General features: G+C 39.3%; 1 protein-coding gene across 1 annotated transcript in view; it reads right to left on the reverse strand.

The window, feature by feature from the left end:
• The window catches only part of MYOM1 (myomesin 1), a 166,279-nt gene that overhangs the window by 137,623 nt on the left and 13,110 nt on the right, over positions 1-15,546 (reverse strand). The window contains exon 4 of the mRNA XM_047087004.1: positions 638-963. Coding sequence (XP_046942960.1) covers positions 638-936 — 299 coding nt within the window. The 5' untranslated portion in view covers positions 937-963. The remainder of the gene's footprint in view (positions 1-637; positions 964-15,546) is intronic.

Consider the following 15,546-nt stretch of genomic DNA (forward strand, 5'->3'; position numbering starts at 1 on the left):
ATGAGTTCGAGCCCTGCGTTGGACTCTGTGCTGACAGCTCAGAGCCTGGGGCCTGCTTCAGATTCTGTGTCTCCCTCTCTCTCTGTCCCTCCCCTGATCATGCTCTGTCTCTCTCTGTCTCAAAAATAAATAAAAACATAAAGTGTTCTATCTAAAGAAAATATCTGCTGCCTGAACAATAGCTCAGAATTGGTTCTCAGATATTGAAAAAGTAGAACACATCTCTGCTGTAGTTTGGGCGCCTGTGACCTGTGAATTTTAAATTCTATACTGGCTTCTCATCTAAGTAGAAACATTCTGAGGGCCAGGAAACCTGCTGTGAGTGTTGAAATGATATTTTCTGGCTCTGCTGCTGCTGAATGTTGAAATCAATATGTGGCAAAACTTGTCTGCTTCTAGCAATATCACAGTTGGCAATGCAAGCAAGGCACGCCAGTGTGATTATAAAGTGTGAAATTCAAAGAGAATGTAAAGGGAAACAGGTAGACAGAAGTCCCAGGTCTCCCAAACACATGGCCTCACTCCACACCTGGTTTAAATGTAGGGGTGCCAGATTAAAAAGAAAGGGAAATGATGTACGAGGGTTATTCAGAGAACGTGCCTTTGCCCTAAGGTTGGAAGGCTGCTTTTGACATACCCGTGGGAGTAGCCATAATCATAGGCTGAGGCTGTCTTCCGACTGGCTGCAGATGCATGGGTGGACGCAGTGGCCCGAGAGGCCTGCTGCTGGTACGAGGCAGCGGACGCCTGGCTGAAGGCCTCGGATTCCTGGCGGTGCGCGGCAGAGGACCGGCTGCTGTAGGCCGTGGAGCCGTGGGTGTAGATGGCAGAACTTTTCTTCTCCTGCTGGTAGTGGCTCATGGTGGTGCGAAGGTCCTTGTTGCGGTAGCTGCTATCATAGTGTTGGTGGAGCTTCTGATAAAATGGCAAAGACATCGTGTGCCCCGGAGGGAACCAGGTAACCTATAAGAAAGTAGCAAGTTTTGAGTGAATTATTAAGTAACAAGTGGGCACCTGGGTGGCTCAGTCAGTTAAGTGTTCAATTCTTCTTTTTTCTTTTTTAATGTTTATTTATTTATTTTTGAGAGAGAGAGAGAGAGAAAGAGAGAGAGGGGAGAGAGAGAGAGTGGGGTAGGGGCAGAGAGAGAGGGAGAGAGAGAATCCCAAGCAAGCTCTGCACTGTCAGCACAGAACCCAATGTGGGGCTTGACCTCACAAATTCTGAGATCACCACCTGAGCCAAAACCAAGAGTCGGATGCTCAATTGACTGAGCCACCCAGGCACCCCTAAGTTTCCGATTCTTGATTTCGGTTCAGGTCATGATCTCACGGTTTCGTGAGTTCGAGCCCCATGTCAGGCTCTGTGCTGACTGTGCAGGGCCTGCTTGGGATTCTCTGTCTCCCTCTCTCTCTCTGCCCCTCCCCTACTTGTTCTCTCTCTCCCTCTCTCTCTCTCAACATAAAAAAAAAAGAAAAAGAAAAAACAAAAGAAAGAAAGAAACAAGTCATCTAAACCAATATGCAAAAGTTAATACTCTTATCTTTTCCAAAGAGCAAATGGAAAATGATGTGAAGGTTAGCTTAACTGGTTACTCAGCAAACTTTCTACTTCATGGCCCACTTAAGCCCCCTCCTGCCATTAGGTCTTCTAATAGTACAGGTTTCTTTTTGTTTGTTTGTTTTAATATCTAGGAGGTCTTTACAAAATTTCCCTACTCTGGCTATTTGCTTTTTCCTCAGGCCTTTCATAATATGTATTTCTAATTTTCTGGCATTTCATTCTGATGGGGGCTTCTACTGGGAGAATATGTAATGAGGAGAGCCTGTGTATAGTCAATGTGGTTTTCATTCAACAAATAATTACTGAGCACTTACTATGAGCCTGGTTCTGTTCCAGCACAAGAAATACACAGATGAACAAAACAAACAAAATCCCTGCTCTGATAACTTTATATAGGACCTTATATTCTATAGCAGGAGATAGCCAATAGAGAAAATAACTAAAATGTAAGGTAAACAGAATGTGTTAAATGCTACAGTCAAAAACAAAGGGGGAAAAAAACAAAGAGTTGGGATGCAATTTTATTTTTAAATTTTTTTTTTCAGCGTTTTTATTTATTTTTGGGACAGAGAGAGACAGAGCATGAACGGGGGAGGGGCAGAGAGAGAGGGAGACACAGAATCGGAAACAGGCTCCAGGCTCTGAGCCATCAGCCCAGAGCCTGACGCGGGGCTCGAACTCACGGACCGCGAGATCGTGACCTGGCCGAAGTCGGACGCTTAACCGACTGCGCCACCCAGGCGCCCCTGGGATGCAATTTTAGACAGCCTCATTAGGGATAGCTTCTGAGCATGAGAGTGACATCTGAGCATGAGAATATCAGAGGAAGAGTGTTTTAGATGGAAGACCATTGCAAAGACACGAGGGTGTGAGCGTGCCTGTTGTACTCCAGGAGTAGCAAATGGCAGTGAAGCTGCAAGGAGTGAGCAGGGTGCAAAGAGAGGTATAGGAGAGGATATGTTGGGCGTGGGGTGGGAGGGTAGACAGCGTAGGGCCCGAGAAGTGACTGCAAAGACTTTGTCTTTTACTCTGGAAGGGCAGAAAAACCATCAAAAGGTTACAAGCTGAGACTCATTGTGGCTGATATATAAATGATAGACTACTGAGAGACAAGAAGGAAAGCCAGGAGACCAATCAGAAGGCTGTTATGGGAGTGTCTGCCTGGCTCAGTTGGTGGACTCTTCATCTTGGGGTTGTGGGTTCAAGCCCCACATTGGGTGGAGAGATTACTTAAAAATAAAACTTTAAAAAAAATAAAAATAAATTTTAAAAAAAGAAGGCTGTTATGAGCTATGTTGTATTCCCCCAGATTCATATGTTGAAGTCCCAACCACCAGTACTTCAGAATGTGACTACATTTGGAGATAGGGTCGTTACAGAGGAAATGAGGTTAAAATGAGATCATTGGGATGGGCCCTCAGTCAATATGACTGGTGTCTCTGTAAGAAGAGAAAGTTAGGACACAGACATGTACATATACAGAGGAAGACTCTGTGAAGAGGGATAAGAAGATCATCTATAAGGGGGGCCTCAAAACACAACAACTCTGCCCACACCTTGATCTCAGATTTCTAGCCTCCAGAATTGTGACAAGATACATTTCTGTTGTTTAAGCCACCCAGTCTATGGTACCTTGTTAGGGCAGCCCTAGCAAGTGAATACAAAGGCCACTGCAATAGCCCAGGCTAGACATGAAGATGGTGGCAGTGGAAGTGTGAAAAGTGATCAGACTCTGCACGTGTTTTGAAGGTGGAACCAACAGCATTTGCTGAAAGTTCTGAATTAGGGTGTGAAACAAAGAGGAGTGAGAGACGATGCTGAGGTTTTTGCCTGAGTGACTGGAAGAATGAAGTTGTTGACTGAGATGGGCAGGAGTGTCATAAAGCACAGTTAGGGATGGAAGTACAGGAGATGGGTTTGAGATATACTACAACGGAGATACCTGCTAGATATCCAAGTGGAGATGTTAAGGTAGACACATGACTTTGGGCCACGGGGTAAAGGTCCAGGATGGACACCTACCTTTGGGAATCAGCAACATATGGATGGTATGCAAAGCCAAAAAAATAGATCAGAATGATTATAAATGGAAAAAGAAGTTCTAGGACTGAACCTTGGAGTTTGCTTATATGATTGACCCTTGAACAATGGCAGGGGTTAGAAGTGGCAACCTCCGCCCGCACCCAGACAGTGGAAAATCCACATATAAACTTTGACCCTCCCAAACTTAACTACTAATAGCCAACTGTTGACTAGAAGCCTTACTGATAATATACACAGTAGATAAACACATATTTTGCACATTATATGTATTATATACTGTATTATTACAATAAAGTCAGATAAAAGAAAATATTAAGGAATCAAAAAGAAAATAGATTTACAGTACTGTACTATATTTATCAAAAAAATGTTGGGTATAAGAGGGGCCATGCAGTTCAAACCCATGTTATTTAAGGGTCAACTGTATTATCCTGTAATGAGCTCTCTCAAATCCCATGAACACTTGAAAAAGGTATAGTGTCAAACCAGACAATCTGCTCCATTAAGAATATGAAGGCTTCTAGTCTTCTTACATAAAGAAGTAAGAAAGTCAGCCATCAGTGTAGAAGGTTGCACTGTGAACTTCAGCTAACAGTTCAACTGACAAAGATAAGTCTGTGTAGCAGAGAGAGGGAAGGCTTCACATTGTATGAGTTTTCTTGAATGCTGTGTCCACTGACAGGAGTTGTATCAGTCACACTGACAACGTTGGAGGAAATAATAGTTTTATAGGAGTCCCTCCACCCATTTTTAATACTTTTGTGCATGTTCTGAAATGTGATTTGTAAATTTTACAAGTAAAAGTCATTGTGAGGTAATCAGTTTTTTCCAAATCTCTTTTTTGATTATTTTAAATGAGGAATGAATTCTTCTAAAGTTGCCATATTTTTTGTCAGGGTTAAATCAACTTTTTATTTAGACTCTTTTGTAAGTCAGCATGCATTCCCTAGGGAAGAAAATCCAGCAAACTCCACTCCAGAAATATTTATCTTGGGGCTCATGGAAGATATCAGTCTACATGGCATTTCCCAAGAGGAAAAAAATAGCTACTAGCAAGCAACTTTGCTTCGACCCTTAAATAGATTGCTATCTTCTGTTCTAAAACATACAGAATAATTACCATATGTAATGAATAATTATTAGATAAATTTTGATTTAAAAAGAATTAGAATATATTAATACAGAAATATGTTAGGCAGTTATAAAGATAATAGATAAGTTTCTTTAATGATGCATACTACATTGCACATGGCAAAGGTTGTTTAAAAGATGTCCAAACAAATGAATGACCTTCCTATGTATTAAGTTATAAGACAAGTTCATATAAGCTCACGTGACTTGAAATGCTTACATTTTCACAAAGTAAAATCTTTAAATATTTTGCCCCAATTCTATTTTGTACTTCTTTATTTCTATTTTGCCCCAATTCTATTTTCTACTCTCTTTATTTCTATTTTGCCCTCAGTAGATTTATTTTTAATAGTACTTAGCATTGCAGGCACATCCATAATGTATTACAAGTAAACAGGGTCTGGCTTGTAGTCGTCAGAGCTGGTTGCCTCTGCTCTGACCTCTGGAACGAAGGTACAACTACCTTCGCTTCAAGTAAGTGAGGATTATCCCCAACACGTGACAGCTAGAGTATGCGGGGAGGAAAGATGGTTAAGACTGGCATTTTCTTTCTGAATATAATTTGGGAATTTCGGGAGAAATACTGATTACAAAATTATAATCCTGAGATGATACTTTTGTGCAAGCGTTAGAGGCCCAAAGCTGATTAGAATCATTCACAGAAAGTGTGAACTTTAGGATCATCATGTGGGGATCTGTGTTGCTACTGAACTATGACTTAACCATTTTTGGGTCAGAAATATCATAATGCACTCTTACATTTGTCCACATGGCATTGACATAACAAAATCACTGAATTCGAACCTAGGGACTTCTGAGTGAATTTACCTCCTCTTGGTCTAATTTGTAATCAGGGAATATTGTAGGCATGTGGAAAACAGAAAACATATTACTTGCTGTCATCTCATCCATTCCAGATTCCAACCAAACCACAGAACTATAACTTGGAAAGAGTACTTGGACTCACACTTACAGTTCCACCTGAGACAGATCTTATCTCCTTATAGTTCCAGGAACAGTAGCTTAACTTAAAAAGAACAGCGTGATGTGAGAGAATAGCTGTGCCAGCAGAAACTGGCACCCTGCTGCTTTTGTCTTCCCGCCCAGGGGCTCCACCTTTCCTATTTCTCTGCTATTCTGACAGCTCTTTGAGCAAACCACTGAACTCACAAGATAGAAAGAAACCACATGCATGCAATGCTGTTAAGCACCTAAAATATCAAGTGCATTCTTCTGCCTCAGTGTCACACTTACCAGTTTGCAAAGGAGCGATGGTGGTGCACAAATGCTCCGAGGTGGCTGTGGAGCTGGACGAGAGAATGAAAAGCCCACGGAGGATGAATCCCAAAGAAAACGTGAAGAGGCAGGCCTAAAGACAGGACCCTGGGGACCAGTTCAAAAATAATGCATGTGGTCAGGCTGTAGAATGTCAGAGCCACACAGCCAGCCTTTTATGGCCAAGAAGGCAGACAAATATAGCAGCAAGTGGATGGGGCGGGTAGTCCTAACCAAGAGGAGGAGAGAGGCACTGGCAGGTAGCTGCCTCAGTCACGTACTTACATTAATGCCAGTCAATGGGTCTGTCCTGATTTCACCAAATGCAGGATTTTTATGAGGCTGGAAGAGCTATTTTCAATATGTCTTTTATGGCTGGATATTTAAAAGTGTAATGGAAAAAGGAGTTTGTGTTGTGAACTAAAAATAGGTGTGGTAATCTGATTCCCAAAATGGACTTCATGGAATTTTAATGCCAAGATATGGTTCTGGGTGTGCTGTTCGTAACACATGTACAGTACATTTAAAAGGCACAAGGTTTAAAAAGAACTTGAGGCTAACTAAAGGCAAAACACGTAAAAAATGGGTCCCATGTGGTGGCAACTTTGGCCTGACAATACACAGTCACTGTTTCTCTCATGCTTCAAAGTCACAGCTTCAGGCTTGAGTATTCGAATCCCTTTTTTCACTAATTAAAGCCTTTGAGAAGCAACACGTTTTTCTCTTTGCCAAAGTCACAGTAGGGTCAGTTTATCTAACCAGAGATTCTTTCTTTGTTTTTCAGACTATGTAACAAATTAACAGGTGGTAGAACCTGGTGGTTAGAGTCTACATTTTGGATTCAGACTAGAGCTAGATTCCTGACCATCGATTCAACCTCAAGCAATTTATTTCTCCTTCCTAAGCTTCATTTTCCTTCTCTACAAAATATATCCAAATTATGAGAATGCCGTAGAGATTCAATGAGATAATGCATTTAACCCAGTGATTACCACGTAACAGTAATCATCAACTATTATTACTGATAGAAATAATTTGAGAGCTCATTGTTCATATTATATGTACTGAACTGGTTAAGCTCCAACATGATATTACAGTGATATCACCTCAAGTGAATACAGATCACTTGTAACTATAAAATATTAAACAGACCTAATATTGTAGTCTATAATTACTTTCTTGATGATAACTACAGTTAATACTGAGACCCTGTGATAGACACTTTATATACAGGACCTCATTTAATTCTCATAATTTCCTGCAAGCGAGGTATAATCAGCTTTACTATATAGCCAAGGAAATCAAGGTTTTGAAGGCAAAGTCATTTACCAAAGATCACCCAGCTAGTAAATGACAAATGCAATTCATTTAATCCATATTTGGACTCCAAATCCCAGCACTTCTTGCCATGCATTGATGTATCCTCTAGTGGCACTTCGTTTACAAGAAACTAGGTATTCTGTGAGTCTCTCTTACATTATGCTCTGCTTCTGAGCTATCCAAAGTATGTAAAAGAATGCATTCCATTTAGTCCTGATGCTGTTTCCTGGTAAAATTCAACTTGGCATTTCTTCGTCAACATATACCTCCTGTCAGTGTGCATATGGACATTTGAGCTATTTGGAATCCATATGAGAGTTTTCCAAGTTTCATGTTCCCCAAGCATCCATTTGTTCTCTAAACACCCAATATAGAATGGTAGTGGTTCTGATTTTTATCCACCAGGCATCAGAATGGTTCCCAGTGGGCTGTTTCTGTAGACAACATGTTTCAAATCTTCTCAAAACAGGAGGGAGAAAAATAAACAAAAATAAAATATATAAATCATAATACTAGATGATATTTAATGACCATTTGCTATATGTCAGGCATTAATGCTAATTGCTTTACAGTATCTTATTTGAACACTGCATATACATAAAAACATTTTATGGATTATGAAGTTGAGATTTAGAGAGGTTAATATTCTTTTTTAAAAAATGTTTTTAATGTTTATTTTTTGAGAGAGAGAGAGAGAGAGAGAGACAGAGCACAAGTGGGGGAGGGGCAGACAGAGAGGGAGACACAGAATTCGAAGCAAGCTTGGGGCTCTGAGCTGTCAGCACAGAGCTTGACACAGGGCTTGAACCCACAGACTGTGAGACCCTGACCTGAGCCAAAGTCAGACGCTCAACCCACTAAGCCACCCAGGCACCCCACCAAGAGGCTAATATTCTTAATATCACATAACTAGAATGTGACAGAGGATTTAAACTCAGTTCTGTTCTATACAGAGTGTAGTCTCTAAATTTCATACTATACTGCCTTTTAACAATTTAACTGTGTGTGTGTGTGTGTGTGTGTGTGTGTGTGTGTGTAGATAGAGCCATATGCCAATAATGTCCATCAGAAGGAAGACCCGTTACTAAAGAATTTGTTATATTTCCTGTGCAACAATTATTTATTACATCAAGATATACTGGCTACAAAATCAATACCTTAAAATATTTACAGAATTTTGATCCCAGTTAAAAATACAAAATTAGAGAAGTCCACACACACTTGTGGAAAACTAAAATATTATCATTTATACACTGACACTCAAGATCCCAGTGAAAGCCAAATAGTTTATTTCAAACAAATATATAGGATTTGACAAAACAGCATGAGCTAGAATCAACTTAGTTTACCAAGTGATCTTTCTGCTATAGCATCATCTGGATTCACCCTTTCCTGACAACATATTTATTTAAAATACAGCTATCCAGGAGCACCTGGATGGCTCAGTCAGTTAAGCATCTGACTCTTGATTTCAGCTCAGATCATGATCTCACAGCTGGTGAGCTCGAGCCCTGCATCAAGCTCTGCACTGACAGTGTGGAGACTGCTTGGAATTCTCCCTCTCTCTCTCTCTCAATCTCTCTCTCTCAAAACAAACATGAAAAAATAACATATAGCTATCCAAATTATATACATACTACATAATTAAACTAAAATTAAAGAAGAAAAATTTAGCTGGTCTCATAAAACTCAATTATTGTGATTTAATCATGATTCCCTTATAGATGAAAAATCATCTTGTCAATTACTCTGATATAATCATAAAGCCCTTATAGATGTGTAATTATTCTGAAAATTTAATGGAATGCTAACCAAGTATTAATTTAAATTTCCTAGGAAACCATCTAATGGAAATGGCTTTTTAAAAAGCATTGAACTATAAAAGTTTGAAAATTTAAAAAAATACTTGCTTCTAGAATTATGGGGTTTTTAAAAGCAATTTTAAAGTAGATATATTCTCTCTTCAAACTTACTTTTAAGAATATTAATATTTTGGGGGCACCTGGCTAGTTCAGTTGGAGAGCATGATCTGGGGGCTATAAGTTTGAGCCCCATGTTGGGTATAGAGATTACTAAAATAAATAAATAAATAGTATCAATCTTTTTAATATTGACATTTATTATATAGTATAATTATATACTTTTATGTATATTATATATTAATCACATTAATATTTATTAAAAATTAAGGGTGAAATGATGAGTTTAACTAATAGTAGTATATCCTAAAAGCAAAAATAAATAGGGGAGCCTGGGTGGCTCAGTCGGTTGAGCGTCCAACTTCAGCTCAGATCATGATCTCACAGTCCATGAAGTCTGTGGGTTCAAGCCCCATGTTGGGCCCTGGGTTGACAGCTCAGAGCCTGGAGCCTACTTCGGATCCTGTGTCTCTCTCTCTCCGACCCTCCCCTGTTTACACTCTGTCTCTCTCTCTCTCAAAAATAAACGTTAAAAAAAATTAAAACAAAAAAAAGAATCTCTCTTTCCCCTTCCTCTGCCCCTTCCAGCTTGCACTTTCACTCTCTCTCTCTCTCTGTCTCTCTCTCTCTCTCAAAAAAACAAAACAAAAAAAAAAAAAAACAAAACAATAAAAAGATAAGCCAAAAAAGTAATTAAAATAAATATTATTTAGAAATGAAATGTGAAGGGGTACCTGGGTGGCTCAGTAGGTTGAACCTCTGACTTCAGCTCAGGTCATGGTCTCACTGTTCATGGGTTCGAGCCCCACGTTGGGCTCTGTGCTGACAGCTTGGAGCCTGGAGCCTGCTTTCGATTCTGTGTCTCCCTCTCTCCCTGTTCCTCCTCTACTCATGCTCTGTCTCTCAAAAATAAATAAATGTTAAAAAAAATTTTTTTTAAAAAGAAATGAAATGTGAACAAAACAAAAACTAAATTCCAACTGAAATCAAGAACTTTTTTTAAAGTTGCTAGTTGTAATTAACAAGTACAATGCATGCACCAACAGTATGGAAAAAGAAAGAGCATGTATTGAAAACCTACTACATCACACACTGTGCCATGACCCAGGATCCAGAGGTGACTTACTCATGTCCCCAAAGTAGCCACTGTGTAGTTGGGTAGACAAAGTCAGGTAGTTACTTAAAAATAATTGTGGTACCATGGCATAAGGTGATATCTGCCATTTTACCCTGTATAATTCACCAACTCTACTCCTACTTCCCTTCTTATGGACCCAAATACTATATAATGAGTATTAAGCATGTTCGCCCTTTGCTCCAGAGGTAGACATTTTCTTTATTATATTGGCTAGTAAGCATGCCTGCCTTTTTCCCCGGAGGGAAACACTCTTTCTATCTTCAAAGGCTATTCATTACACAGACATCCCTGAAAAGATAATCTGGAACAAATGGAAGCCTGAGCCTGCTTGCAAGGTATACAGAAATATGATGGACCCATGAAGAACTGCCTCCCAACAACTGACATACATTATTTTTGCAAAAACAATAACTTTTTCTTCTTCTTTTTTGTTTTTAAGTAGACTCCATGCCCAATGTGAGGCTTAAAGTCATGACTCTGAGATCAAGAGTTGCACACTCCACCAACTAAGCCAGCCAGGCACCCCCTCTTCTTTGTTTTTTTTAAGTGAGAACCAAGCTAGGGGTGCCTGGGTGACTCAGTCGGTTAAGCCTCTAACTCTTGATTTCAGCTAAGATCATGATCTCCAGGTCATGATCTCAGGGTCATGAGATTGAGCCCCACATTGAGCCCCATAATGAACCCCACATCCGGTTCTGTGCTGGGTGTGGAGCCTGCTTGAGAGTCCCTCTCTCCCACTTTCCCTCCCCTGCTCACTCATGTACCATGCACATGCTCTCTCTTAAATAAATGGATGAATGAATGAATGAATGAGAACCAGGCTAAAGAGGGAGAGATCTGAATCTCCAATTTCATTTTATTTTTGACAGTTTCAGAATAGTAAAATTTACATATCACAAACTTCACCCATTTTAAGAGTAAAGTTCACGGGGCGCCTGGGTGGCTCAGTCGGTTAAGCGGCCGACTTCGGCTCAAGTCATGATCTCGTGGTCTGTGAGTTCGAGCCCCGTGTCGGGCTCTGTGCTGACAGCTCAGAGCCTGGAGCCTGTTTCAGATTCTGTGTCTCCCTCTCTCTGACCCTCCCCTGTTCATGCTCTGTCTCTCTCTGTCTCAAAAATAAATAAATGTTTAAAAAATTTTTTTTAAAAAGAGTAAAGTTCAATGAGTTTTAGTAGATTTCTATAGATGGGCAACCATCACGAAAATCCATTTTTAAAACACTTCCATCACTAGAAAAATTCCATTATGCCAGTTTGTAGTTAAGCATTGATCCCATCCACAGCCTAGGCAACCACTGACCTGGATTTCTGTCTCTATAGTTTAGCCTTTCCTAGGAATTTCATACAAATGGGATCATATAATATGTAGTCCTTTATGTCTGTTTTTTTTTTTTCTTAGCAAGATGTTTTTGAGATTCATCCATGTTGTTCCAAGATTTGGCAGCTTGTTTCTTTTTATTGCTGAGAAATATTTCACTGAAAGACATACCATATTTTGCTTATCCATTCATCAATTAATGGACTTCTCATTGTGTCCAGTTTTAGGCTATTGTGAATAATGCTGTCTTGAATTTTTAAATATATTTGTCCTTATATAGTTAATCACACTTGGTGTCACAGATAACAAGTATACAAACACTGACCAAAAAATATTGATATCTAAAACTTACATAGTACTTACTATTTTCCCAGTGGTATCATAAATGGTTTATATGTATTAACTTCTTTATTCCTCAGAACACTGTATGAGGTAGGTGCTATCATTATTATTACACACTTTCACTAATGAGAAAACTGAGGTACAGAGAAGTTCAGTACCTTGCTCAAGTACATACAACTAAAAAGTGTTAGATATTGTGGTGATTATTTTACAATATATGTGATTCAAGTTGTTATGCTGTATACTTAATTTTATTTTATTATTATTTTAAGTAGGCCCCACACCCAACATGGGGCTTTAACTCACACTCTTGAGATCAAGAATTGCACGCTCTACCAACTGACAGCCAGGTGTCCCTATGCTGTGCATTTTAAACTTCTGCATTGCTGAATGTCAATTATATCTCAACAAAACTGGGAGGAAAATGTTAAGAGTGAGGATTCAAATTCAGATAACCCAGGGGCGCCTGGTGGTTGAGCATCCAACTCTTGATCTTGGCTCAGGTCATGATCTCAGGGTTGTGGGATTGAGCCCCACATTGGGCTCTGTGCTGAGAACAGAGCCTGCTTAAAATTCTCTCGCTCTCTCTCCCCAGCTCATCATGTGCTCTTTCTCTCTAAGGAAAAAAAATTAAAAATAAAATAAAAATCTTTAAAAAAAAAAAAAGAAACTATGTTCAAATTCAGATAATCCAGATCCAGACCTCACCCACTTGTCAGTATACAACACTTGCTCATAACTAAAACAATCCACTTGTGATAAAATTCTGTAACTTCTTCTATTCTTTTATAATGTAGATACTAGTCTCACATTTGAGGCAGGCATATATCTTCAAGTATTAACTTGATTATATTCTTTGTTTTCTTCTCTCTCTTTCATACTCTGATAGTCCCTTCCCCTTTCTCTCCCAGTCCATGCTGAAACAGAACAAAGATGCACAAACAAAACAAACCTTCAGACTTAGGAGTTTCAGGTACAAGCTTACAGAGCTAGATTTTCCTATCCTGCTTACCAGATAATACTGAGCCTAGAAAAGAAAAGGCAAAAGGCAGAGTAGCCACTACAGCAGGGGAGCAAGGACCAATAAAAGGAATGGGGTGATCCTCAACCCAGAAGGAAAGTGGTCTTTGGAAGAAAGAACAAGGGAGTAGAGAGAAAGATAAGGGATAATTTATCCTTAAAAATGGACTCTTGGAGCACCTGGGTGGCTTAGTCAGTTGAGCGTCTGACTCTGATTTTGCCTCAGGTCATGATCCAGTCAGGGGATCCAGCCCTTTGTCAAACTCTCCGGAGCCTGCTTAAGATTGTCACTCTCTCTCCCTCTGTCCCTCTTCCCCCCTCATACACATACTCTCTCTCAATCTCAAAACAAACAAATAAACAAACAAACAAACAAACTCCTAACTTTGAAGGCATTAAGCTAAGTGAAGTAAGCCAGGCACAAAGAACACATGTTATATGATTCTATTTACATAAGGTACCTAGGTTAAATTCATAGAGACAGAAAGTAGAATGGTAGTTTCCAGAGACTGGGGCAGTGGGGTGGGGGAAATGGGAACTAGTGTTTAATGGGTAGAAACTTTCAGTTGAGGAAGATGACAAAGTTCTGGAAATGGATGGTGGTGATAACTGTACAGCAGTGTTAATGTACTTAATACCACTGAACTGTGCAACTTGAAAATGGTTAAGATGGTAAATTCTTGTTATGTGTATTTCACCACAATTTTAAAACAGGGACTTCTGATTCATCACTGTTCTGCATGAACAGCCCACAGTTCAGCAGTCCTGGACATTGATAACTCCATTCCCCATAAGATAGATGGGGGACTCAGAGAACTTGGCCACCTTGGGCAGAGGGGAGAGCATGAAGGGGGAACCATGCCCCTCCAAGGAGCAACTCAACAGTGTCAGCTGGGAATCTCTTGGTGAGGAGAGAAACAGACACACCCCTATCACACCTGGTTCTCATCAATGTGTACACACTATGTTCTACTGCATCCATAGATAACCAATAACAATTAATGAATGCATTGTACTATTCCACAATCATTGGTGTCCTAGTCCTTAAATACTGGACACATGGATGTTTCCAGTTATTCATCAAGACTAGAAGTCAGGGTTAGGAATTAGGAACATCTTCATTTGCAACCCAGCTCTTTTATTACATCTATGTGTGTTCCCTTCAGAGGCTCTGTTTCTCTGGCTGTTTCTTCATGGTTCCCCCAATTGCATGGGACTGGAAGAGTGGTTCTCCTTCCTTGTTACACATTAGAATAGCTAAGAAGATTCTAAACTGTACTCTAACTCAGACCATATTTCAGGACAATTACCTCAAAATCTCGGAGCATGGGACACAAGAATTTCTAAAAGCTCCTAAATGACTCTAATGTGCAGCTCAAGGGAAAAATGATCTCTTAGGTCTCTTTCCATTCTAAAATGATGAAAGCCTCTGAATTAAAAAGAGAGCTATAAATATTTTGTACAAATAGAGGTTTTCCTTTTCAATTACCTCCTTGTAAGTATTTTCCCAGAAAGGGACGATGAATTAAAGGGTATGTTTTGTGAGATTGCTATTTGGAATAATTGGGCTATGCCATCTAGCACGTATGAATATGCTCTTTCTCCATGGCCACATCAATATTGCAATGTATAATTTTAATTTATTTTCAATTTTTATTTTTTTATTTTATTTTAGAGAGAGAGCATGTACCCTAGCAAGGGAGAGGGGCAGAGAGACAGGGAGAGAGAGAATCCCAACCAGGCTGCACACAAACTGTGAGATCATGACCTGAGCTGAAATCAAAAGTTGGATGCCCAACCGACTGAGTCACCCAAGCATCCTTAAATTTAATTTAAATAAATTTATTTAAATTAAATTTAATTTATTTCAGCAAGTTTAACAGGTGTGAAATAGATCTCACTGCTATTTTAATTTTATTTTTTAAATTATTTTTATTTTTTAAAAATGTTTATTTATTTATTTTGAGAGAGAGAGGGAGAATGTGAGTGGGGAAAGACAGAAAGAGAGAGGAGAGAAAGAGAATCCCAAGCAGGCTCTACGCTGTCAGTGCAGAGACCGACACAGAGCTTAATCTCACAAACTGAGACCATGACCTGAGCCAAAATCAAGATATGCTTAACTGACTGAGCCACCAGGTGTCCCCTCATAGCTATTTTTAAATGCATTTTAAAAATTCTTTGTGAGTCTGGACATTTCTATCAATGTTAGCTAACTATTTGGTTTTCCTCTGTGTGAGCTATCTTTTGACCTTTGCCATGGAGATTATTTTTCTTGAGATCATTCTTAATCTGTTAATATATTAACAAAATAAAATTGCTATCATTGAGAACTACTATGTGCTAGATACTGTACCATGCTTTACATGTGTTTTGCTTTATTCTTTACAAAAATTATACAAGGCAGTTATTATCCCCAAATTATAAATGAGAAAACTAAGATTCAGACAGGTTAGGCAAGTTACCCAAAGTCACACAGCTAA

Source organism: Lynx rufus, unplaced genomic scaffold (genome assembly GCF_022079265.1).
Source record: "Lynx rufus isolate CCGP_SWC_20201006 ecotype Redwood Valley unplaced genomic scaffold, mLynRuf1.p SCAF_22, whole genome shotgun sequence".
Taxonomy (NCBI): Eukaryota; Metazoa; Chordata; class Mammalia; order Carnivora; family Felidae; genus Lynx; species Lynx rufus.